Raw genomic sequence first — 26161 nt, 5'->3', positions numbered from 1 at the left:
TTTAAACTATGGTGATGTCACTGCTGTATGTTTTATTCTGAGTAGGTCACCTCACATTTGGTTTAACAGAGTCATAATATTTTAGCTGCAGTGCCATGTGTCCTTCTCTAATATTTGGAGCTGAATTCTGAAATTTGAAATCTTCAGTAACAAATTCACACACAATCAAACACGCTGTCCTCCACTGAAGATCTTGAAGGACTCACAGCAAGATAATGTCCCAGTCTGACCATTCAGGAGGCACTCAGGCAGTCACACTCCCACCACAAGAACCTTTAACTGCTTGGATCCAAGCCCCTTCACAGCGTGCAAGTCCAGTGAGCCCATGGGTGCCCATTCCACTCCCTACACATCCCTCACTCACTCAGGCAGACTAACTTTCCTCGCTGGTTCAAGCCCAGGTTTCCCACAGCAGACCCTCAGACCTCTGTCTCCTTTAGGTAATTTTATAATGGTGCAGAACAGAAACCTTGAGCTACTGCCTCCAGAGAGGGACCCTGAACAAAGGAATGCCTGGGCTTTTACACCCTCACAGTCTATGTATATGAAGGTCTGTGATCTTCCAGCTGAGTCCTCGACTCTTGCTGTATTTCCTAGTGTCTAGTCACCTGGCTGGTGCCAAAGGTCCCTGGGCTTTCTGGAATTAAAAAGGCTGGCAGTTCACAGCCTCTTACTTTGGGCTCGGACTCCTGCCCTCCAGATCTCCATCTGCAGCTCCCACTGCAGCAGCACATCCAGCTCCCTGCACTGTTGCATTCCTCAACACTCAGTGTCTGAGGTATAGGCTGGGGACTGACAGGGCAAACCGGGACACTGCAGCCAGAATTTGGGATTGGAGTGGTCAAGCTCTTTATCAATCTCTTTATCAATCTCTTTAGAGAGTGAGGAAGACAATAATAGCAAGTAAGGCTGGGCTCCTCTGCAGCCCCTTCTGATCCTCATGGTCTTCAAGGCACCTGTCACCTTCCTGATTAATGTTCCAGCCATCCTCTAATGCAAAATGGGACTAAACCCTGCAGTTTTCCAACAAAACTTGTCATTCCCAAGGAACCTCAATGGATTTCAGGTATATACCCACATCTAATACCTCTGCTGAGTTCCTGACTTTTAGTATTCTGCAGAGTTATGAATTTTCACTCCTAGGCTCAACTTCTAAAGGTCTTCTCAGGTTTCACTTGAGGATCAAGGCTGAAACAGTATCAGGAGTTCTGTGATGGATATGCCCTTGGGAAGACCAAGTTTTCATAATTTCTGTAGAAAAGCTAGTTTTGGTGGGAAGAGCTGCCTGGTTTTCCCCCTGTGCTTGCTGCAGAGCCCTGGAGGGATGCTGGCACAGGCTGCAAACCCACCTGGGACACAGGGGTGCCCACCCAGGACTGGCCAGCAGGAAGCACAGGCACAGGCACTGCAGGGAGCTGCACTGCAGCAGAGGTAGGCAGAAAGTAGGCAGAAGGCTCTGCAGGTCTGAAATACCCCATGACTGCCCCAGGAGGAGGGAGGGATGCTCCTCATTTCTTGCTTTTGAATAACTGGAAATAAACACAGTGCATGAGTGCCCCATATGCACAGGGATGGGCTCTCTCTCTCCCAGAGGTTTTCAGCTATTCACCAGACAGATTAGGAGGAAAGACATTTGCCACAGAGGGGAATTCAACCGTCTTGAAAATTTGTGGCTGCAATTTGGACCCTTGTCATGCCCACGTACTGTGTCACTGCGAGAGGAATTCAGTTACCATGGGTTACCCTATCAGTACGGGGACCAAGTGCCTCCCCTCCCAACAGCTCTATAAAAAGAGTCGCTCCAAGACACCCCAGCGGCTCCTGCATACCGGCACAATCCCTGAGAAACTTGGCCACAGGGGGACGGCCGCCAGAGGAGGTGTCAGCATGCCGTCTGCTTTCCAGTTTCAATGCCACCTCGTTCTCATCTTCCTAGCAGCCTCCAAAGGAGAAACCAGATACCTAGAGGTGAGCAGTAGGGCTGATGATTAAAAATCTCACTGTGATTTTAGCTGCTATCTTCTAACTAACTTGTTCTCTCACGTTTCGAGCATTATGCTTTATTCTCTCCTCCTTTCCTATTCCCTCTTCTGCATTAAACTCACTCCTGGGTAACATTAATGCCACAGTCCCATGTATTCTGTACTACCTCTCTATTTATTTATGCTCAGCAATTTTGAGGATTTAAGAAACTCTCAGTGCACTTAGCTGCTGGGCTTACTTCTTAGATCCCAGGTTTATTTCCCCTCTCTTGCAGGTTGGCAGCTTTCTGCCTGAGCTCTTCCACAGCTGCATTGTTTCTGGAGGGGGGACATAATACACTGTGCCTGTTTTTGGGAGGTACAGGGAGAGAGCTGCATTTCACTTTGCCCCAGACTCTTCTTGCCCTCCATTTCTAACCAGGTGAGGGATGCTGGTGAAAATGACCCCTTCCTACTACTCAGTGAAGATCTGAAGCGGGAGCTGTCTGCAGGACAGATCTACCGGCGGTCGCTCCGTGAGTTTCTTTGGTGTTCTGCTAGGGAATACTGGCAGGTGGGAGAATCCTGGGCATACTTCAGGGAGGGGAAGGGGCTAATTGGAAGTAACAGAGCTGTAGGACCTTTTTGCAAGACTAGGGAGAAGAAGGACAAAGCATTAAACCCACAGAAACCTGTGGTTTAAGGCAGAGGGTGGGGTTCATAGTTAAGGGTCCCAAATAACTGGAGTAGGATGGGGATTCCCCACCCACGTCCCTAGGCAGGGTCACATTGCTAAGGGGTGGGGCAGGTGTAGCAGCTGTGACTGGAGTGAAATCTGAAAGAATAGAGTGTTTGTGCACTTGTGCACACGTACACACGGAGTTTTCTGCTCGGAGATGCATTGACACACCATTCCCCCTCTCCCCCCCGTCACACGTTTGTGTCACACCTGCCAGTCACTACTTGTCCTCTGATGCTCAGCAGGCTCCTAATTCCTTCAGCTGGCTCTCCTTGTCCTCACTGCCAGCCGGATCCCGGCGCGGGGGGGTCTCTCCTGTCCCCTTCCTTCCCTGCACAGTGGGAGCTGGCACGGAGTCTTCCTCCTGAGCAGGCAGAGGCAGCAGCCCTTTGTCCCTGCTTCTCCAGGGTGCATTGACATGCTGAGTATAGAGGGGCAGTTCACCTTCAGTGCAGACCAACCACAGCTGCACTGCGCAACCTTCTTCATCGGGGAGCCCGAGGAGCTCATCACAATCCACTACGACTTTGTCAACATCGACTGCCAAGGGGGGGACTTCCTGAAGGTAAAAATCTGCATGTCTCTGCCCTCCTCTGACTCGTGAGGTGTTTGCTGTGTGTGCAAGGGGCAGGCAAGTGCACGGGCACATCTGTGTGTTGTGTGTGTTTGTGCATAAAAAACAGACTTTCACAAAGCAAGCCCCTCTGGGATGGCTCTGTCTCCTCCCTGAGGCACTGAGTATCTGTCTTCCCCCATCACCACTCCTCTAAAGCAAAGTCAGAGGCAGGATGAGGATCCCTCTCCAGCCTTCAGTACTGGCTCTTATGAACTTTTACAGAAGCACCTCTATAGAGTGTCCATACCTGGGTGGATGGCTGAAAATTTGGTCAGTAGGATTTACTTACTGCACTGTGACTCACAGGAGCCCTTCAGATAATGATATGGACCTCTGGATCATTGTTACTGCTCTGGGACCTCTGCTCTCAGGTCACTTAGTATCATATGAATATGTGACTGGATCATTGCAGGCTTTCTTTAAAATTTCCCTGCTAGAACTTTTTGGGACATTGGTTCTGAACGGAAGGGGACTCGTGACTCAGAGTCATTTATATTCCAGTATTAAAAAACTTTCCCAGCACATTTCTCTGGCAGGCAGGAGCATTTACCAAGATCTGAACTTGATCAAGGAGAGAAGGGGAGGCTTGATGGTCCCTGGCTCCCTTCACTCTGCCCTTTGCCCTTTGTGCTGAACTGGCAAGGCACAGAACAGACCCCATCCCATCTAGTGGCAAGCTGAGGTCCAGGAACAGAGAGAAGGAGGAAAGCTGCCCTTCAGCCCTTTCCTTGTCTCCTGCTCAGAATTCTGTCCTTTCATTCCATATCTTGGCTGAGATCTCTCCCCATGTGGCTACAGGGAGAATAATTTCAGTCTCTTGTGGGGCTAAGGCTTTTGTACCTGCACTTATGGTCACTCTTGGGGACAGAAAAATGCCAAGATATCTTTTTATTTTATTGAGCTTTCCTTCCTTTGGTAATGATGTCCCAAACTTTTCTATTATATTGCTCTCTCTCTCTCTCTCTATATATATATACAAGAAGCTTTCCCCTCGTGTAATTTGAGCACCTGCATCCCATTACTTCAGAAACTTACAGTTCTGGCAAATTCAGAGACAGATCCTGATGTTTTTTTCATCAGGAAATCTCACATCAGAATTATTGACTGAAGTGATGGCTGAACCTGGTCCTCTAATTTTGGGGTATTGACTGAAGTGTTCAATGAATTACCATGTGAGAGCAGCTAGGAGAGGATTGAAACAGCAAGGCAGGCAGCTGAGTAGCTGTGCTAGAACTAATATGTATTTCTACTTCTGATCTGAAGATGGTGAGCAAGATTGTTGCTTTTGTGTTATGAAGGAAAGATTTGTAGAAGTTGATGCTTAAGATCCAGATAAATAATGCAGGACTTGTTTTGTTTTCTGGTGGTTAGGATGAGGTAAAATAGGTGACACAAGTGAGAGCAATACCTCTGCCAATAATTTTTCCCCAAAGTTTTTTGTATTCCAATATCTCTTCCAGACCACTGGGACCATTAATGACAAGCTGTAAAGCATCCAAATCAAGCTGGTCAAAAACTTTTCATAGTAACAATGCAAATTCCAAAGAAAAAAAAAAAGAAGGTGATGATGCTGAAGAAAAAAGGGATACTTCCCTCAAAAAAAAAAAAAAAATAGATAACAAAAGTTGTCAAGGAGATAAAAGCAACATTAAAAGTTATATGTATCCCTTTCCTAAACATCCATTGAAGCGTGAATAATTAGCTACATGTTAGGAAATCAATAAATACAACAAATTTGTTTTCAGTTTGTGGCTTTGAACAGGTTATATGGTGCAAAAGAAAAGAGTATCTGCTATACTTCATGTTTCTGCAAAATCTTGTTTTATATTATTGAACCTCTGTAGGTGTTTGATGGATGGATACTCAAGGGAGAGAAATTTCCCAGTTCCTTGGACCATCCGCTCACCACTTCTCAAAGATACGTAGACTTCTGTGAAAGTGGGAATATTCAGAGGAGCATCAGATCATCGCAGAACGTGGCAATGATCTTCTTCAGGATTCAGCTACCAGGCAATGGATTTACTGTCACAGTCAAGAAAATCAGCAATCTCTTCCGTAAGTCTGCGTTTCATACCACCACAGGGCCTTGGATTTTGGGCAGGAAGCAAAGAGAATGTGGTGCTTTGCACTGAGGTTTCTCACTGTGGTTTTATGCACTGGCATAGCTGCGGTAAGGCTGGTGGAGCCACGTGCACCTGCATGCCTGCAGGCTTGATTCAGGCTCAGTGTATGCCCTAGGGAAAAAAAGCAGCTTAAGAGATCACACAGGCTTCAATATGCAAGCCCATAAGGCTCTCTCTTTCAAATAAGATCCCTCCCAATCTAATATTGGCATGTTCCAACACATTTAGCTAGAACAAATAGCAACTTCAATCTCAGTGTTTTCTAGATCTGAGTGAACAATGAGGAAAAAATACGTGAAAAAGTTCAACAGTAAAATCAGTGTGTTGAATGGCTGTGTGGTAGTTATGAGATGTATGATCACAGAGATCGATCTGCAAGTTCTTTGCCTAAGCCTGTGAGCTCGCAAGGCACAAATTATTATAGAATCATGGAACAGCATTGGTTGAAAGCGATCATAAAGATTGTCTCATTTCAATCCCTTCCCCACCATAGCCAGGAATGCCACATGCTAGGCCAGGTTTCCAGGTTTTATCCAACTCTTCTAACAGCTGGGCACTCACAACTTGGCTGGGCAACCTGTCCAGTACTTCACTTGAATTGTGTTTTCCAGAAAGGACAGGACATTTAACAATTATTGTTCAGGCCAGTCTGATTTATTTCCTAACTACTCAGTGACCAAACAAAACAGAACAAACAAAACAAAAAACCCACCCAAACAACAAACAAACCTCAAACAAACAAAACAAAATAAAACCACCAACCAAAATAAAAGCCCCCAAAACCAGAAAACAGTGACATTATGTCTGCTACAACTTTACTCCAAGTTATTCAGACTTGGTCCCCACTCTGGTGTGGCTTCCTGCCCATGGATGTGATTATTGCATTCAACTGCTGGAGGTGGCTGGTGTCTTTCACTGTCCTGCTTAAGCAACTGTAGATCTATGTCAAGAATCCCTTGGGTTACTCACATAGAAGATAAGTTACTCCTCTACCTGAATTCTTAAGTTTGAACTTGAAGATAAAATCATGTTCTCATTCCAGTGAGATATTTTGAGTGTAAGGAACTCCAGTTCAGAGGAGCAGAACAGGATTTAGGGGGCTGCTGGCAATGTCAGGCAATAAGCTATCAAAACAAAACACAATTTCTCCCTCCACCCATGTTTAGCCTCCTTCAAACTGATAAACTGTATGAGCCCTTGATGGCATGAGGCCCTGATGTACAGATTTTAGGTGTTAGCTCTTCTATTGACTGCTTCACCCTCAGGTTCTGCCAGACCTCGTGCTATATAGTAAAAAATGGGAATTTTTAAAGAACAATGCTTTGCAAGAACCTCGGAAAATGCCACACATTTTTTTCAGCATTTGGTTGTAACTCCCAGTAATTAAACTAGCTCTGCTTTTTTTTGTACTTTAATTATGCAGTTTTGCTACATACAGTGATGCCTGGACAAGTAACTCTTGTACCTTTTCCTGTGTCCCAGCTTGCAATGTCATCTCTCAGACCCCTTCAGGAAGGTTTACCATGGTCATTCCTCACCAGCACAGAAACTGCAGCTTCTCCATAATCTACCCAGTGGTGATAAAAATATCTGATCTTATCCTGGGACATATAAATGGTCTCTTTTTAAAGGTGAGATCTTTATTTCCTAAGAAAATACTAGCATGTGCAATTTTTGTGGGCACAGAAGAGGGAAGGGGTGAACAGGGATAGGCTGTGGTGCTGGCTGCTAAGGCATGGGTGCTCCAGACCTCTTGTGTGCACACTGAGAGCTCTGCTTTCTCCCAGAGAGGAGAGCTGGGGCTGCCTCCTCGCCATTGTCTCTTAATGTTGCAATGGCAGCCAAATCATGCAAAGTACCATTAATGAATGTAATGTAACAATTGCTTGCCATAACAAAGGGTAAGGATTTCATTATAAAGAAAGGAGCATTCTCTCTGAGAGCTGTCTGTATTTAAATTAATGAAAGCAGCAAACGCTCTGAAGAGAGAAAGGGGCCACTAGATAGCGAAGTTTTATCACAGACAAAATACAAACATGCTCACAACTGACTGCCTGAGCATTCTCTGCTCTGATCTAGGGTATTTGGTGCTTAGTGACAAACCAAGAGAAAAGGACAGGAGCTATTGGTGATATTTGTGCCTGGGAGTTGTAAGAAGGTACCAATTCCATAATATTCAGAAGAACAGAGTAAGGAAATTTGTTTTCTCCTGACAGCCTGAGTTCTTCAAGGAGATTACTAGTGTCTGAACAAGCCAGGTTTTGAGAGATGGACAAGTAAATTAGTTGACTTATTCATTGGTGAGCAGAAAAGGACAACAGCAAAGGAAGGTAAAGAAACCAGGCACTTAAATAGCAACATAGGAATGACAGCCCAAAGGTGCTCAAGGTGCCCATGCAAGATATTTTTGGCAAACAGTAATAATATCAGGAAAATTGTGGGTTTAATATACAGTAAGCTATTGCTTTCAGAAAAAAACCTACTCTTTTTTATAATTTCTACCTTAATTGAACTTTGCCACAATGGTGCATTTTAGCATTTTTTTAGGAATGAGTATGATATAGTGGAACTGAAGTTCCTGCCTGCCAATGGAATATTGGCATACATATAGCCCATGCCTGCATTAATTTGATTACGTGTTTAAGTATCCAGAACCAGCATCTACATTTTAATGCAGATTGCTTATCTGCATTAAAAGCAGTTGAATCAACAACTTTTCTACTTGTCAGTAATTTTCAGAGTCTACTTAGGTCTTTCTTTGGAATGCCTTAAGAAAATTAACTTACTAATGTCAAATCAAGGTAGTACGGCTCAGGATGAGAAACTGATTTTACACAGCTTTAAGCACAGGGGATTACTAAAATCTATTGCTAGCTACAGTAATGTCTGCAGAACTACTACATTTTGAAGACGAATGGTAAATAACTTTTGGCCTCTGACTTTTTAAGAAACCATCTGCAAGCTGTGCAGGAGTGGGAGATTTTGTAGAGCTTCTTGGAGGAGCTGGCTTAGACCCATCCAAGATGTTTCCACTAGCTGACCTCTGTCACTCCTTTCACGGGTCTGGTAAGAACTTCTTCCAGTTACCTCCACATAATAAAATAATTAATCATAATAAGACATGCAGAGACCCCCACACACATCTGGACTTCTTGCTAGACTGGTGAACTTCACATTTAGCAGAACATGAGAGCTAAAGCTGTTCAGGCTATGTGTTACAGCACACTCATGACCACCTTCATTTGCCCCTTTAGTAATCATTATGACAAGGCTGAACATATTTTAAGAATTCTTGTCCTATGACAAAAATAAATATTAGAATGTCAGCACATAAAAAGGTCTGGAAATTCACAAAAACCAAAGCCAGATTGTTACATTTTCAGTTAAAGAGCTTTTCTCTCCTTTACTCAGTGTTCCCAAGACCTTTTCTGCTGCAGGTGTAACACATGCCCCAAAAGCCACAGAGTTCCCATTCTATATTTTGAACCTGCTGGGGCTCTGAATGTTTCACTATCATGCTGGTCCAGTGCCTTCTTTCTCCCCATAAAAATAAGAACTTCCAGTTTCCCTAATATTCAATAGCAGACCACAAAGAGTGGCAGTGATATGACAGACTAACCCCTGTGGCACACTTGTCATATCTCAGGAGTACTAACAGGGCACCAACTTAACAGTCCAGGCACTTTTCAAAGATTTAACTATTAAGTGCTACTCTTGAATGATAATATTGAGCACTGGAATGAGATTCCTGGTGGTGTGAAGGAAGTGAAAATCCTTCTCAGCAGCTCCTGCTCTCCCAGTGACATACCAGATTTCTCCTCAAGTGGGGAAGTTACCCCAAGTTCCCTAAACAAAAAGGCTTTGCCAAGCCTCCACTCAAATGGCTTGCCTAAAGCAGCAGTTAGTGACACTCCATTTCCCTCAGAGTGGGACCACATGCTGGGCACTACCATTGGAGTATGTCTTGATGGGATTCTCACATGCCTTTTTTCCTGTGAAGAATGTCCTTAGACAAAAATCCACTCATCCCTCTAATGGGAAACATTTTGATATTGCTAATTTTGGCTATCTCCAGGATAGAGTGCCATTACCCTCTCCTATCACTCATAGTATTTAACAGTAGCACACAGACATGGAGTAGCATTTGGATGAGGGAAGGACACATGATTAAATACCCAAGCATTGTAAAGCAAAACTAACAAACAAGTTAATTAGCAATATCACCACCACCAAGTCATCATGATATGTGAATTCCAAAATTGCAAGTATTGGTGCTTCATAATTTCCATCATTATATATCTCTTTTCCCTCACTTTCTCTCATATAAATGTGATTTTATATCTCTTTTCCCTAAACAGCCCAAATGAAGATTGGCTGTGACAACACTGTGCTGCGAATGGTCTCCAGTGGCAAACACATCAACCGTGTGACATTTGAGTATCACCAACTGGATCTGCAGGAAACAGAAACAAGAAAGGAGAACAGCATTGAGGAATTCTGTTTTCCTAGTATCTGAGAAACCAGGACATGCATCTTCATATAGCTAATCAAAATAAAGTTCTATAATAATGTATCTTTTCCTTTAGCTAGGTGGTGATGTCGAGCCTTTCTATAAACATAATTATTTTCTCATACAAATCAGTCATTCCCATCAGCAAGCAGGAAAAAGCAACAAATGTAATAATCTTTGTTATTATCATTATATTCTTTCTGCAATGTTTAAGCGCATTTACCATATCAAAAATCAGTAGCGAGAATAGAAGGGTATTTTTCCTGTATAAGTATTATTAGGAAAATAGACAAAAACTCTAGTCTGGGGATATATTAAACCCACAATAAATATAAACTTCATGCAGCAGCTTTATCCTTTTATATCAAGTATAAACAAATAAACAAAAAAAGATGGTGAAATACAATTCCTGTTTTGTAAGAGGAAGCCAAACATTCGTGTGTGTAAAAACTACTGTTTTACTTATGACTATAAATGTACTATTTATTTCTAATGACATGTTTTTAATAAAAATTTATAGCATGAGACTTCCTTACACAAATCGAAACATAAATAAACACATTCAAAGAGTTGGCAAAGAGTTCTTATGTTGTATTTTTCCTGAAGACGTCTTTTAACATACTGATTAAACTTCCTGTGCAGTTTTCTGGAAATGAATAATTTTAATGCATATTGCTGAAAAACCGTGAACTATTACGAGCAAAAGTTTAGTTTCTCTATGTAGGTTTTCCCTCCACACAGAATAAATTTCAGAAGTACACTTAGTGGTACCTTCCTTCTTTCAGATTCTTTGGTCAGGTGTCCTGCTGACCTGTGAAGGCAAGGATACAAAAATATAGGTTTATTTTTTCCAGGCCTTTCCAGGAAAGGAGTGTCAGCCTAGAAGAACTCTGGGAAGGACAGTACAGTAGAGGACCAGGGCTGTGTCCTACCTTTGAGAGGAAGGTCTGATTGGTATGTTTTCTGGGAGTGGTACCTGCCAGTAACAAGAGTAAAATGTTCCTCCTCCAGGGCTTAGTTAACGATGAAACCTAATTAATCCAGCTGCATTCCTGAAATCTTTCACTCTAACTTATGGCTCTTAATCTCACAGTTATCCGTCCAAAATCAAGTGTCTTGACTATTTGGCAGCTCTGTAGTTAATCTCCATGACTGAAGGGGGTGAAAACCACAGGATGCCTCAGTCTCTCCCTCTTGTGCTTTTGGAAGCCCTGTTTTTGTGATTGACTCATGAACAGATGGATGTCTGTGGCAAACTGATCTAATTCAGGTGAGTTGTATCCACACCTGCAGGGTTGTGTTTATGGAAAAAGTGGGGGTTGTGGGAATGTTTCACTTCATTCCAAGGAAAACAGACAGAAGTACTGATGGTTACTCCATGACATGTAGTAACCCTAACGGGGGTCTCTGACTGAGGGATTCTTGGCCACTACATCCCTGCTCCAGCCTTCTGCAAACCACTGTGGGCTTTTCAAGCCGTGCTGAAGTGCTGGCAGTGTTGGTGTTGCCATCCAACATCAGAAACATCACATCCTATAATCATAAAATCATAGAATGAGTTTGGAGGGACCTTAACATCATGTATTCTAACCCTCCTGCTGTGGGCAGGAACACCTTTCACTAGACCAAGTTGCCTAGAGCTCCATCCAGCCTGGCCTTGAACGCTTCCAGGGATGGGGCATCCACAACTTTCTTGGGCAACCTGTTCCAGTGTCTCACCACCCTCACAGAACAGAATTTTTTCCTAATACCTAATCTAAACCTACTCTGTTTCAGTTTGAATCCATGTCCCTATTCCTCTGACTACATGCTCTTGTGAAGTCTCTCTCCATCTTTCTTGTGGGTTCCCTTCAGGTACTGGAAGATCACTCCTAAAACTTCTCTTTTCCAGGCTGAAAAAGTCCAGTTGTCTCAGCCTTATAGGAGAGGTGTTCCATCTCTCTGATCATCTTTGTGGCCTCCTCTGGACTCCCTCCAGCAGTTCCATGTCCTTCCTGTGCTGGGACCCCAGAGCTGGTGCAGCACTGCAGGTGGGCTCTCAGCAGAGCAGAGCAGAGGGGCAGAATCCCCTCCCTGGCCCTGCTGCCCACCCTGCTCTGGATGCAGCCCAGGACACGTGTGGCTCTCTGGGCTGGGAGTGCCCATGGCTGGGTCATGTCCAGCCTCTCATCCCCAGCACCCCCAAGTCCTTCTGGGCAGGGCTGCTGTGATCTGCCCATCCCCAGCCTGTGCTGGTACCAGGGTTGCTCTGACCTAGGTGCAGCACCTGCACTTGGTCTTGTTAAACCTCATGAGATTCCCATGGGTCCTCTCCTAGAGCTTGTCCAGGTCCTTCTGGATGGTGTCAGGTGCATTCAGCTTGGTGTCATCTGCAAATTTGCTGAGGGTGTACTTGCTCCCTTCATCTGTGCCATTAACAAAGATCTAAATCACACTGTTCCCAGTACAGGCCCTGAGGGACACCACCTGTCACTGATGTGCACTGGGACTCTGAGCCATTGACTCTGCACTCTGGATGCGACTGTCAAGCCAATCCTCATCTACCTAACAATCCACCCATAAAATCCTTCTCTCCACTTTAGAGAGAAGGATGTTGTGCGGGAGCATGTCAAAGGTTTTACAGAAGAGCAGATAAATAACATCCGTAGCCCTTCCCTTGTCCACTGATACAGTCAGTCCATCACAGAAAGACACTGATTTGGTCAGTCAGGGAAAGAAAAAACAGGGCTCAATGAAAAATCTTTTTTCTGTGAAAACTTGAAGTGACAGAGCATCTCTGTCCCCAGACAGCTGCTCAGTTCATCCTTTCTGGGTGCCTGTTACTGTCAGGGCAGTAGTCTCACGAGCCTTTTCTGAGCACCTGCAGTGAACCAGGGCAGTTTCTGCATTGTGCCATTTGGGAATAAACTCTTATGTCAAAATGTTCCCTTTCATGTGCCTCCCTTGAAACTGGGGAGAGGCAGAGGTCTTTAAAACACTACACCTTTGTCATTAGGAAATAGAGGACTTGAAACTTCAACAACATATTTCAGATCCAATAGCTGAGCACTAAGTCACCAGTCAAGGTAAACTCAGAGTCTTTTGCTTCATGCAGTTTCATAGTGGGATTTTCCACCTTTCAGTTTCCTGTGCTCCCTCCAAAACACCAAGGCCTTGTAGAAAAGATTCGTAATGCTAAGAGATTTGAGATTTCACCTTACAGAAGTACAGAAGTGGACTTTATTAGTAAGAAAATGTAAAGGAAAATGAAAAAGACGGTATTGAGGAGGCAGCACCTCCTGTTGATCCTGTTTCATGTGAAGTACTCCAGTACATAGTGATTTTCTTAGAACTGGCTGACTTTCAATCCACATAAATTTAGGCAGCACCATCAATGGTATTCCTGCTCTATTACTCCTCTCTGATGGCTGTCTTAGACAAACCTGGATCCCAGACAACCAGGCATTCTCTGGTCTGTGCTTTAACACCGACCACATGCAGAAAATCAAGTCATTTCAATCCGTGTATGTGTATTTGTGGAGGCTTTCCACATTTCAGGAGCTGCAGAACTTCAGTCACAAGAAGTCAGCTCTTAGATGTCAAATGGCATGAATACTCAAGGTTTTATTACTGGAGAAATAAAGAAATAAGTATCCTCATAAGTGAAAAAAAAAATTTAAAAAGACAATAAAAGCACTGCAAGAAGAAAAATTAAAAATAAGACAACTGGAAATTTTGCAAGTGAGTGAAAAAAAAAGCAGGATTAGAAATAGGTGAATAACTTGAATAACTTGACATCTGTTGAAAGAAACAAGGAAAGCACTCATCAATTAACAAGGTTGTAGCCTGGACGATGACAAGAAATGGAAAGCCTCCTAAGAATAATGAAAGAAATCAAGCCCCTAACAATAAAAATGTAATAAAAGTATTTGAAGAGGAAGTGTTTTGAAATGTTGGCTTTGATAACAAACTGTATGTCCAGTATTTAGACACCCTGACATCCACCACTGCAGGCAAAATCATCAAATCTCACAATTAATGCTAAAACCCAAAAAATCCCTGGGGAAAGGTGTGAGTGATAGCATTAGTGCAGACTCTGATATCTGAGAATAAACCATTTTTCTTCATCTTTTTAACTTGGCATCGCCACTGACTTTTTTTTTAGAGAAGTGATATAAAAGGGGTCATGATACCACAACAGCACATGGCACAAGAGCACTGTGCTCAGCTTGAAAAGAAAAAAACAAGCCTTGAATTTGTAAGTGAGCCAACACTTAAGCAGTGACTGAAAAACTCTTCAGCACCACAAAAGGTACTGAAGAGCCTACTATCAAGAATTGTTGTCTACAGGGAAAGGAAACAATCAACAATTATAAGTGCAAAAAAATTTGTTCAAAGACAGAGGGATACAGGACATGAAACAACATTAAATTCAGGGTGGCTGTTCAGAAAAAATAATGTAGTGTCCCAAGGGAAGCTGAATTTCCCACCTTAAAAATCTCAAGTCCACTCAGATTTGACATGAAAACTCTTTTACTTAAAACCATGCAATAACTCCTCATCTGAATTGTTGGGGTTTTTCTTTCCGTCTATACCAGGTATAAATGAAATATGTGAATTATAATGCAGAAATCTAATAGAGAGTGCAGAGTCTTTGTTGTCAAAATTATTCAGAAGATGGAAATATTCTGGAGGTACTGGGAGAAAAATCTGTCCCAAGAGAAATTACACCAGGCATTTGAAAGGATTAGTCAACTGAGAAAGGTTTGTCATGAGTTTTTTGGCAATGGAAAAGGGAACATTGTTATGGAACCCACCAACATGGAGCAGTCAGAGATCATAGACTATTATGAGTTGAAAGGGACTCACAAGGATCACGAAGTCCAACTCTTTACCGAATGGTCTCCACACTGGGATCAAACCCACAACCCTAGTGTTATTTCCACTGTGCTCTAACAAACTGAGAGAATCTTGCCTTTTCTAAGGCAAGGGCCTTATAGAATAGGATTTGATACAGGAACAGATACAAATTTGTTCAAGCTGTTTGGGATTTTGAAAACAAAAAACAAAAAGAACACTCATAAATTAAGGGTTATTTTCAATAAGTAAGGTGCATTAGAAATCTTTTGTCAAAGTTGTCTTGATCACACTAAATTGGGATGAGCTGTTGACTCCCTTAAAGGCAGAGAGACCCTACAGAGAGACCTCAACAAATTAGAGAGATGGACAATCACCAACCATGTGAATTTTAACAAGGGCAAGTAACAGATTCTGCACTGGGATGGAGCAACCCTGGGTGTACAGACAGACTGGGGAATGAAAGGCTGGGGAGCAGCACTGTGAAAAGAGAGCTGGAGGTCCTGGCTGATGGCAAGATGAGCATGGTCAGCAGTGCCCTGGCAGCCAGGAGGGCCAGCCGTGTCCTGGGGACATCAGGCACAGCACTGTTGTCCCAGTCTGCTCTGCACTGGGGCAGCCTCACCTCGAGTGCTGGGGCAGTTCTGGGTGCCACAACAGCCTAATGTAAGGCTAGAGAGTGTCCAAAGGAGGGCCATGAGGATGGTGAAAGGTCTTGAGGGGAAGCTGTATGAGGAGCAGCTGAGGTCACCTGGTCTGTTCAGCCTGGAGGACACTGAGGGGAGACCTCATTGCAGTCTACATCTTCTTCTTGTGAGGGGAAGAGGATAGAGAGGCACTGATCTCTTCTCTGTGCTGGTCAGTGACAGGACCCAAGAGGATGGCCTGAATTTTTAACAGAGAAGGTTTAGGTTGGATGTCAGAAAAAGGATCATTACTCAGAGGGTGGCAGGGCACTGGAACAGATTCTCCAGCACCAAGCCAAACAGTGTTCAAGAATTATTTGGACAATGCTCTCAGGCACATGGTGGGATTCACAGGGATGTCCTGTGCAGGGCCAGGACATGTACTTTGATTCCTGTACCTTCTTTCCAACTCAGGATATTTTATGATTCTTCAATTCCATTGATTTCTGTCATTGGAGGTGAAAACTCAGAAGAAAAATTGTAACTTGAAGAAAGAAAGATCAGCAATAGTGAGATATTACAATGATTTTTTGCTGTGGGAAGTTACCATATGTTCCCAGAATTAGATTTTTTCTTCATAAAGCAGCAACAAAAAAATCATAGATTTATTGGCAGTAATGTACTAATCCCTGTAACAATGAACAATGTTTTTTTTAAAGTTGAAGTTTCCCACTAAAATTATGTTGACTTTTATCTTTCTCAACTGACAATGAAAATAAGCACTCAGAGTAAGACATGTCTGGTCTTTCTGAATGGCAGTCTAAGCAACTTCTAATATATCTCCTAAATATCTGCTCTGACATTGAGTCTGTGAAATTGTGCCCTGCTTTCTCTGTGGTGAAGTTTCAACTAACAGTCAGGGTGGAGTTTCACGAAAGCTGAAAAGTTAGGAAAGTAGATTTGCAGAACATATTAACTACTTGACTGCATAATTTCCTTTCCACCCAATGTCTACTCCTGCAAATTTAAAATACATCTACTGTGCCACCATATTGCACTGGCCTCACATGCCAATTAGATTTTATGTATCTGCAGGGACCACATTATTTCTTTCACACAGGGTTCAAACAACTCTAGATTCCATTATCCTTCACTGTAATATATGTAGTACCAATTATGTTACAGAGATCAAGCTAATTTTTAATGGCTCTAAGAAATTTCACTTGCCTTCATGAAATGCTCTCTTCTTAGGACCTCAAAGCTGTACTTACTCAGTTCTAAACACAGCTAAATTATACTTCAAGGAAGTGATTCATTATAGTCATTTTTATTCAGAGACTCATTACTTATGGTATCTGAGTAACTTTCTTGTAGATAAATTGACACAGTTTTCAATTTTTTCCCCCCACTTTGCTTCTTATCTTTAAAGATCAGCAACAACTAATCATAGCAACTATGGATTTTGTACGCACATCATTTCCTATTAAAGGAAATGCAGTGTATTACACGTGAGTCACTACAAAATGAAAAGTTTTCATTATCTGTTCTTTTGAATAAAATTGATATTCATGGTACCGTGCTGTTGCAAATTACCATCAAACCATCAATTACAGTGTTGACTAATAGTTTTTTTATAACTTCGCCCCTCAACAGGAAAGCAAGCAGATTTAAAACCAAAATTTGCCTTCCATCTATATACTGGTGCTCAGTATCCCTCATTAGGACTCACACAGCATTTTGAAAAGCCCCTATCATGTCCTTCAAGTCAAGCACATGATGCTTGTTTCACAGAAGGGCACATTTCTCATGGATGTCCCACCACTTGGCAGCCACTGTGCCCTGGCAGCCAGGAGGGCCACCCATGTCCTGGGGGTATCAGGGACAGCATGGCCAGCTGGGCAAGGGAGGGATTGTCCTACTCTGCTCTGAGCTGGGGTGGCCTCACCTCCAGTGCTGGGGGCACTTCTGGGTGCCACAGTGTAAGAAAAATATTGTGGGAACTCAAAATGTCTCTCAGACATTTTTAGAGGTTCCAAGCCTTAGTCAGAGGCATTCTAGACCCTGGCAGACAGCTGAAAAACAGCTGTAACTTTGAGTTAGAGCCATGGAATGAGTTACCAACTTTGGAGGTGGAAGAAGCAGTCACAAAAGGTTAGACAGTATAGTAAAAGTAATTACAAAGTAGAGGGGAAATTTTTTTAGTATTGTACAGGGGGAGTTTAGCACATATACAGGGGGGTTTTCACTTTGTACATGGGGGTCAGAAGTTCTAAGATGGAGGAAAGTGGGCTGATCCTGTCCTTCCTCCTTCCTTTTCCTTGCCTCCATGTTCTTGGTGATGTTGGCACTCACAGATTAGTTTAGAGTAGAAAAGCACTTTGTAATATAGGTAGTAGGTATTGGGGGAAAACTATAAACATGTTATACGTAATATATCATATAAAAGATAGCAGCAGCCCTGGGCGAGGAGAGAGACGAAGAAGACACCAGACAGTCAGGGTGTCAGTGTGTGTGTGCCTCTACCCAGGCCGCTGATCAAATAGCCGCAGTCCAAGAACATAATCTGTTAGATAACTAGCAATAAACTGCCTTGAGACCGAACAGCTAAAGCCTGCGGAGTTTTTCTTTGGAAGCACGGGTTGGAGGAGGAATTTCACCACCATATGAGACCCCAGAGCAAGGCTGGGGTTCTCACAAAATATAAACTATTAGAGAACATCCAGAGGAGGGCTATGAAGGAGGGAAAGGGCCTAGAGGAGAAGCCACATGAGGAATGCCTTATTGCTTCTGCCAGGAACTCACACGCCCCAAAGCTGGAGGAGAAACATCTTCTGATCTTTAAGGTCACAGGCACAGCACCCCAGCTCTCCCCCTTTGCCCTGCTGCCATGCCTGGCTCTCACTTGTGGATTGAGGATAATCTTGGCTCTCCTCCCACAGGATTTCTCCCATTCTGGGGTGCTTCCCACTGCTGGTGGTGAGAAGGTGCTTAGGGAGGGATCTTTTTTGTGGAAGAAACAAGCAGAAGCTACACTATCATTCAGTCTGACCATCATCAAGCCCACTGACCACTATGCATACCTTGGACATGTGCAGATAAAGTCAGGCACTGACACGCAATAAATTTTAAATAAATTTTAAATAAAATGTTATATAAAGCTCAGTTATTAAAACAATATGAGGCAATAGTAGAGGGCATGACTGAGTACTTGTCACATAACAAAAAAAAATTACAGCATTATCATAACAGCAGATGATAAAAAATCATAATAATTTGTCTGAAGAATAATCACTGTCTTTGGAAAACTCAGCTTTAATTAACTGACAGATAACAGCAGATATGTGCAGCACAGTAGAACTCAAAGAACCTGGATGGTGATGACTTCTTCTGTTCAGATGTCAGAAGTTCAATTACGGTGATGGGGGTATTTGCTGAGAGCATCGACTGATCCAGCCTTGCTTTTTACCAGACCGAAACACCTTTGGTGGTGGGAAGTCACATGAGGTGAGTGGATCAGCAGGAGCTGGACACATGCAGCTTCACAACCTATGCCTGTCACCTACTGCAACCCAAACTAGGCACCTCTTGATATCAGAATTATGTGCATGTGGATTTTGCAGGTCCCAGAAAGCCCTTCAATATGGAGCTAGGGGTACAGTCAAAAACTAACCTCTCTGGAAAGATTTCACATCCTTTTGAATTAAGATGTCTATATTTACAAGGGAAAAGTTCTCTTCTGATGAGTTCTTTGGACAGGACAAAAAGCAGGTTCAAAGCACTTTGTTGTCTCTTCTGTGAGTCTACAAGACGTGACAAAATCAAGAATATCTCTAAGTAGCTGTTGGTCTCATTCCTGATCAAATTCAAGTATTGTAGCAAACTGAGCATTAAACTGGGTATCTTTCCAAGGAGATCCAAACACCTTTCAAAGGAGACCCAAGTTTTTGGTTTCTCTTAAAAATATATCGGTTTGGAAATTTGGCCAGTTTGCAAGGCAAATAAGATTGATAAGGCGTGTTTCTTACACTGCCATAATTGAATTTGAGTTATAGTAAATCCTCCTTCAGTCCTGCCAAATACAACAATCAATTGGAAGCCAAAAATTAAGTATCCCAAATGAAGTGGTAACCAAACAGGGTGTCTGACTGTTTAATCAGTAAAGCTCCAACTTCACCTTTGGGAATGTGTAGGCTGTTTGTTATTGTACTAAAAAACCTTTGTCTTCATGCTGCTGCAAGATCCAGGGCTGAGCTGAAGCTTTGGGAAGAAGCAATATTACTAGAGTAATTGGTGAAAAAAGACTCCTGTTCAAGTACACTCCTTTAAGTAGATGAGATGACAAAAAATAAAAAAGACCTGCTTAGAAGCAGGAAGAATTGGATCCTCAAAATAAGAGACAGAAAAGAAGTAAATCTGGAAAGCTTCACAGAGCCATTCCTGCATAATAAAGTCCACTCATAATGCAAATGACACCCACATTTATCATCTCATTACATCCAAATACGTAGCTATTTTTGGAAGGAGATTGCTTTTCGCTGATCTATTAGTCACTACAGCTATATCAGCCTTACCTGTCAAAATACACTATTTTTCATGTTAGAAATAGATTATTCACAAAACATGGAAATTGCACTATGTGTTCTACCATAATCTAGTTAGATTGAACACAGATAACAGGGATTACAATAATATGAAACCTGCTCATTCCCAGCCCATCTGAGTTGTCAATCTCTACAGGTACCATTTTGTGGGGGGCTGAGGATACTGTGGCAATGTTGTTCAAAAGATCTTATCAAAAATGAAGAATGAACTAGCCTGAATCCTGAGGGATTTGTCCCAGTGGTTGTGGCTTGCTCTTATCCAAAACCAGCCTAATTAAGGAGCATGATCCATCAGAGTGTGTTCCCATCTTACCATCTTATTAAGGAAAAGTGGAGCAGAAGGGGAAAGTTCTGACAAGCATGTATTTGCATACTTTATAGAGGACACATTAAAGTCAAGTAGATTTTGGAGTCTGTATTGGATCAAATGCAAAAAGGAAAATAATTTAGAAAAGACCAAGCTGGTTCATCATAACACAGGGGTACGATTAGAAGACACCATAACTGAAAAGCCATCACTTCTGCCAACAACTCCAAAACAACTGTCACAAAAACTGGAGTATAGCTTAATTCTGAATAATAAGATCACAGAAATAGAACTCATGCTCGTATTTCTTGTAGATTTTTCTTGTAGATCTTTCATACCTATGCTCGTAATTCTTGTAGATTTGATTAATTGCCATGCATAATTAGTTATTTATTACTAATGAGTTAACTACTAATTTCTGTACAGCTTACTATTACTACAACTTCTGTTGGTTTTCATACTGGGATATGGTTTCTTTGATTTTTTCTAATTTACAGAGGTGTAGTATAGTATGCTGTAAATTTGCAAAACTCAAAAGTGGAGTAAAACCAAGTGTGTTCAAATGCCAGTGAGCTGTGTGCTCACTGCAGTGCCCAGCCCCTCAGAGATGCTCTGCTGGAGAGGGCTCAGCAGATCATCTGGGCACTTGCTCCATAGTGGCACCAAGTTGCTCAGGGCCTTAGCCAGTGAAGGGTGGAGTTCTCCATGGACAGGGAGGCCATAACCTGGCTACTCAGCATTATATGGTCCCTGCAATTGTATTCTAGGTCTAAAACACCCTCTCCATCACAAGGGAATTGTGAGAAGCAGTGAATAAGGTGGGCATACTGTCCAGCACCCTAGGTCCTACTAAACAGCTGCTGTTTTGTCACCAGCCTACCATCACAGACTCTCAAAGCTGGTGGGCAAGAACAGTGTCCTTAGAGGGGCAGCTTGCCCAGCTTCACTGAAAAGGGAGATGCAGCAGGCCAGAGGGGTGGGAGGGGGTTTTGGAGCAAACCCAGTGACCATTTCAGTGTGTCTCAACACTGACATACTGATGCAGGGTGCAAGTTTGATGCAGACAGCAACACTGTCACACTGTGTGCTGAGTAGAGGCTGTGGGATCCCATTCATAGGAATCAAGAGAGGAGTAATGGGGCTGGCAGGTATGCTCTGAGCCAAGACTCTCCCAAGATCTGTCTCTTTGAGTAATTGGAGTTGTCCACAGTGTCAGGGACCTCTCACTGGTCAGCAGTGACAAAGCCAGTGCCTGGGAACAGCAGGCATCCAAAACAGATCCGGCAACAGGCACCAAAACCCTGTTTGTTTGGCTCTGCTGATCAGGGGCCAGGATTGTCCCCTGAGTTGCAGGCATCCCAGCTGCTCCATATGCTCTGGACATAATACTTGATTGAGCCACAGAGATGCTTCAAATTCATGCAGCAGTTAGATACAAGGATTTATTTGTAACTTCTACTTTACAAACAGTCATTTTCACTGCTTTATGGAAAATTATTTCATTGAGATTTTTTGAAACATACTGTCTGGATACCCTACATGTCAGTATTGAAATCTTTAAAAAAGGGAGAGGAAATGCTGCCCAACCTGTGACTGGTGTATCATGTACAGGAATGGAGGGTTAATACATTTTTCTAAGAAGAGGAACTTAAAGAAAGGGCATTGCTCATATGTAGAACAAGAGAACTTACGTAAATTCAAAGTGATGTTCTATTTTTGCCACTGTTAATTAAATGTTATCTTGCATGCTTCATGCTTACAAATCACTCCAGCTATTGTCAGATCTCAAGTAGCTTCCCTTCATTTCTTCTTTTTCAATGAAACCAATTTGGAAGTCTCTTTCAGTGATTTGCTTTTAATTGGAAAGTACTCCCAAATGCAAGTCTGAACAATATGGTCACTGATGTGCATTGATACTGATAGAGCATTGTTTATTAAGCCTGTGCTTAGAAGTGAACATCTGACTGGAATCTGTAGCATGATTTATTTTCACCCTTTTACTTTTTCAAGACTAGATAAGCCTCAAGAGCCATGAAGGTAAATGAGCACCACAACTCTGACAGGGAGCACACAGACCCCAGACTATCCAAGGAGAGGTGCTAGAAGACTACACAGACACACCAGCAAATGAAGCCAGCAGGTAAGTTGTGTTCATATCATCATCATCATCATCATCATCATCATCATCATCATCCCTCACAATGGTGGAGACAGGGAGAAGGGAAGGTCTAAAGCTGTTTACTTCTTTAAAAATAAAAGAAGCTAGAAAAAGAGTAGATTTTATCTGCTCTGCTGAGATGTCAGAGATGCTAATGACTGAGGCTGGAGTCACACTGCTCATGTCCTCCTCTTTCTTCCTTCTTGTTTCTCCAGGGTGTCTGACCTTCCTCTGTGCCACTGACATGGAGAATCTGTCACATTATTCCCTGGAAAGCCAGTGAGACAGTGCAGCTTAGCAAAGGACTCAGAGAGCCACTGCGATTCTAGGCCAGGCATGAGTAACTGAGGCTGGGGGAGGGTGGAAACAATCTCCCCTTTTTGGCAGTGGCAAGTTGCTGGAACAGCCTGAGAATTCCCAATTTGTTGAGACAACAGCTAGCTAAGGATCTGATATTGCTTTGGAACACACCTTTGCTTTCCAGGGACAGCCCATTAGACAGAAGTTTGCAAATGTATATGTTAAAAGAGATTATTTCCCTTTGCAACCTTCTGAGCACACCCTGGGGCTTAGCCACCCACCTGTTTTGTTTTCTTCAGTATTAATACTTAGGAAAAAGACTCAGAATCAACATCCTTCTCATCCTCATTTATGCAAGCTGCAAATACCATAAGGCAAATGGCTCCCCTGAGAAATAGCATACTAAATTCTCTCCTGATGTTGCACACCTTCAACAAGAGCTATAAAGTGGCACGATCTTAGCTGAGCATTGGAAATACATCTCTTGTTCTAGATCATGCTGTTCCTGGCTTAATAGCACTCTTGAAAAGGTTATCTGGCCTTTTAAAAGAAATGCATAGTAATGATTCTTCTTTGGTTTTTTTTGCAGCACTGACATGGAGCATTTTTACCCCCAGTAATGAATTGCTCAGTGGTAATTCTCATTACACAGATAGTAAAAAGCCACTTGGTCCAGTTTCACTAGAAATTTAAACAGTCCTTTTGCTTGTCTTCTCCAAATTGTTGTGGTGCTCACATAGGTTGTGCCTCACCTGTAGTGACCACTGTCACAGAACAGAAATGCTCAGCTCTTCATGGGCGTGCTCAGCCCCCAGTGAAATCTTGCTCTGTCTGACTCAGCTGTGATTACTCACTCCTCTCTGTTAGGGGATTAGTCTCACCTTTGGTTTACCACAGTTTCCCCACTGCTTCTTACATAAACCATTTTTTATCCCACTGATATTTGTGTTTTCAACATTGTCTATTAAATAATGAAGAATAAATTAACCTCTAATAGGGTTCCTGGCAAAATCCGTCACCGTTCTTCCCTCCACACTGGTAGAGATAATGATTGCAGGGATATATACTGAGATCATGGTTCAGCTGTAGTGATATTAGGGTTTTCCATCCATTTATTTTTACTGATACTTGAATAAAATAGAAGGAGATAGTACTTTTTGTATAGGAACTGGAAGTGGTACAGGACTTTAATAGCAAAGAGGCTTCAAGTAGATAATATAGAGTTATTCTAAGCCACAGCATGAGCCTGCATGTATCAAGTATGGTAATTGCAAGTTGAGAAAATCTTTGGGTCAAAACTGTATGCTGAAATAAAGCTGTTTTGGGAGATCAAAATACAGAGAAGTAATTTCCTCTTTTTTTTTTTTGTCAGTTCAGTTCAAAAAGCAGGAGGATATGTTAATGGAATAGCACAGATTTGTTATCCTGGATGTTAATTCTTGAGATTCACTGGAAATATTTATTTCATTTAACCAGAGGGTGCCAGCAACCAAAAAGGGCTGATGAAACATCAGTCTGGGCAAGTGTAGACCTGCTGCCAGCCTCTGTTCTGTACCAGATCCCATCCTTACAAAACCTGGGCATGTTTCAGAGAGCTGTTTCTTCCAGGCAGAATAGATCAGCCTGCATGTGACTAACTCACTCTGCCAAAAATCAGACACCAGTAGAACACAAGGGACAAGAGTTGTAAACCACATTATGATTGTGGGTCAAACTAACATTTCCGATATTAAAATTGACAACAAACCTATGGCTGGAAGATGTCATCCAGCTGAGCTCAACCAAGGGTGCCACCTCCATGCTGCCCCACCTCTGCTGCTGCCTTTACACCAGACTTGCTGAGAATGCTGCAGAAGCTGATGTCACATATAGATATGAATTATAATATATGGAGCATGTATTCGAATGTGCTGGGGGGTACCACGTATGCTCTGGAGAGGTCACTGAGCCCCAAGACCTAGAGGCCCAGACAGCCTGAGTGTTCCCAGACTGGGGTGGCCTCAATGACAATATGGAAACCATCCAGAACTGGCCACGGTGTTCAGCAAAATGCTGCCAGCTCCTGTAGAGACAGCTGTGTCCTAAATGGGGTGGGAGATCTGAGTGTCCTCTCTCATGATAGATCCTTTTTCTGTATTGCATTAGTAGACTTTCTTCTTCTTCTGAGCATGTCCTCATCTGTATCTTTTGCCAGTGAGCCAAGCTTTTGACCCAGAAATCCATAAGATGGGTGAACTTAAAAGTCCATATAACCCTGTGATACCAGATAAAGTCAGAAAAACAGGTTTGAGTGCTTTACACCTGAATTTTGTTTGCAATGAAGCTAAGAATAAGAGATGCTGGAAATGGAACTGGGGTTTCTGTCTTTGCTGCTGTTCACTCTCATGGTGTCTGCATGTTTGTCTTTTCTAAGCCTTCACAGTAAAAAGGATGCATCAGCTGCCCCCCTCATCTTTCCTCTAGAGACAGTTCCTTAATAAACCCCTCAACTGATGAATAAATGTTAACATTGATTAAATGAAAACCATTCTTGACATTTCAGATACCTTTTACTGCATTGGTAGTATAAGAATGGGAATGAAAAGTGGCTTGTGTGTTTTGTAAGAAAGCTATTCATTAATAGCAATTGTTTTCAAATTACAAAGCCAGTAAAGATCTCTATTCCATCCCCTAAATTTTATTTAACTTTCAAAGGAGGAGAGCAATCTATTTCTCTCACTGAAAAACTTGATTATGTCTTATCCATTACATGGCAAGGGCCAAGACTGGGATACAAGAACAGAGAGAGTCAACAGCAGTGACAACATTTTGAGCTCCTGAATGTCATTACTACTAGTCCTTTATGACCAGAGCTGACTAAATTGTTTTTTACTGGCTATGAATGTTTTTACTTCAAGGAGAAAGAAAATCTCAGATTAATATCTAAACACTCCATATTTTTTTTCTGAGTTCTGGTGAGTCATGGAAATAACTGTTGCTTGTTTTCTCATTTGGGGTGAATGAGCTCCAAGACTGTACAATGGGGCAGGATAAACAATTAAGACCATTTAAAACTCATGTTTACTTCTAACCACCGCTCAGTGCATTTCTTAACAAATGTGGTTGAAAGGCACATTCATGACATTTTGATGTTTAAAAGAAACAAATACTTTTTGTGCTCAGGAGAAGGAAGGGGGTTGGTATTCAGTGCATCTGAGCTGTTACTCCAAATTTCTGAAAGATATGCCATGTTCAATTAGCTTTAATTTTTTTTCAATTTAAGATACTTTACTTCAAAACTGGGATACTTTACTTCAAAACTGGTTGTTCATGATATTTCAGTGCCCATTTAATGTATTAATTATTTGAGTCAGAGGTGGAGTTAAAATGTCAACACGATTTGGG

At 42.4% G+C, this 26161-nt stretch overlaps 1 protein-coding gene across 1 annotated transcript; it reads left to right on the top strand.

Annotated features, from left to right (window-relative positions):
* Positions 1-1801: 1801 nt before the first annotated feature.
* Positions 1802-10056, top strand: CRHBP (corticotropin releasing hormone binding protein). Its single transcript, XM_021531853.3, has 7 exons — positions 1802-1968; positions 2404-2497; positions 3108-3265; positions 5161-5371; positions 6922-7070; positions 8388-8505; positions 9798-10056. The coding sequence occupies exons 1-7, from the start codon at positions 1888-1890 to the stop codon at positions 9953-9955; spliced, it is 969 nt and encodes a 322-aa protein (XP_021387528.1). The 5' UTR covers positions 1802-1887; the 3' UTR covers positions 9956-10056.
* Positions 10057-26161: the final 16105 nt, after the last annotated feature.

The sequence above is a fragment of the Lonchura striata genome, chromosome Z (assembly GCF_046129695.1).
Source record: "Lonchura striata isolate bLonStr1 chromosome Z, bLonStr1.mat, whole genome shotgun sequence".
Classification (NCBI taxonomy): Eukaryota; Metazoa; Chordata; class Aves; order Passeriformes; family Estrildidae; genus Lonchura; species Lonchura striata.
Note: the sequence above shows the minus strand (reverse complement) of the source record. Positions and strands in the feature narration are given on the sequence as shown.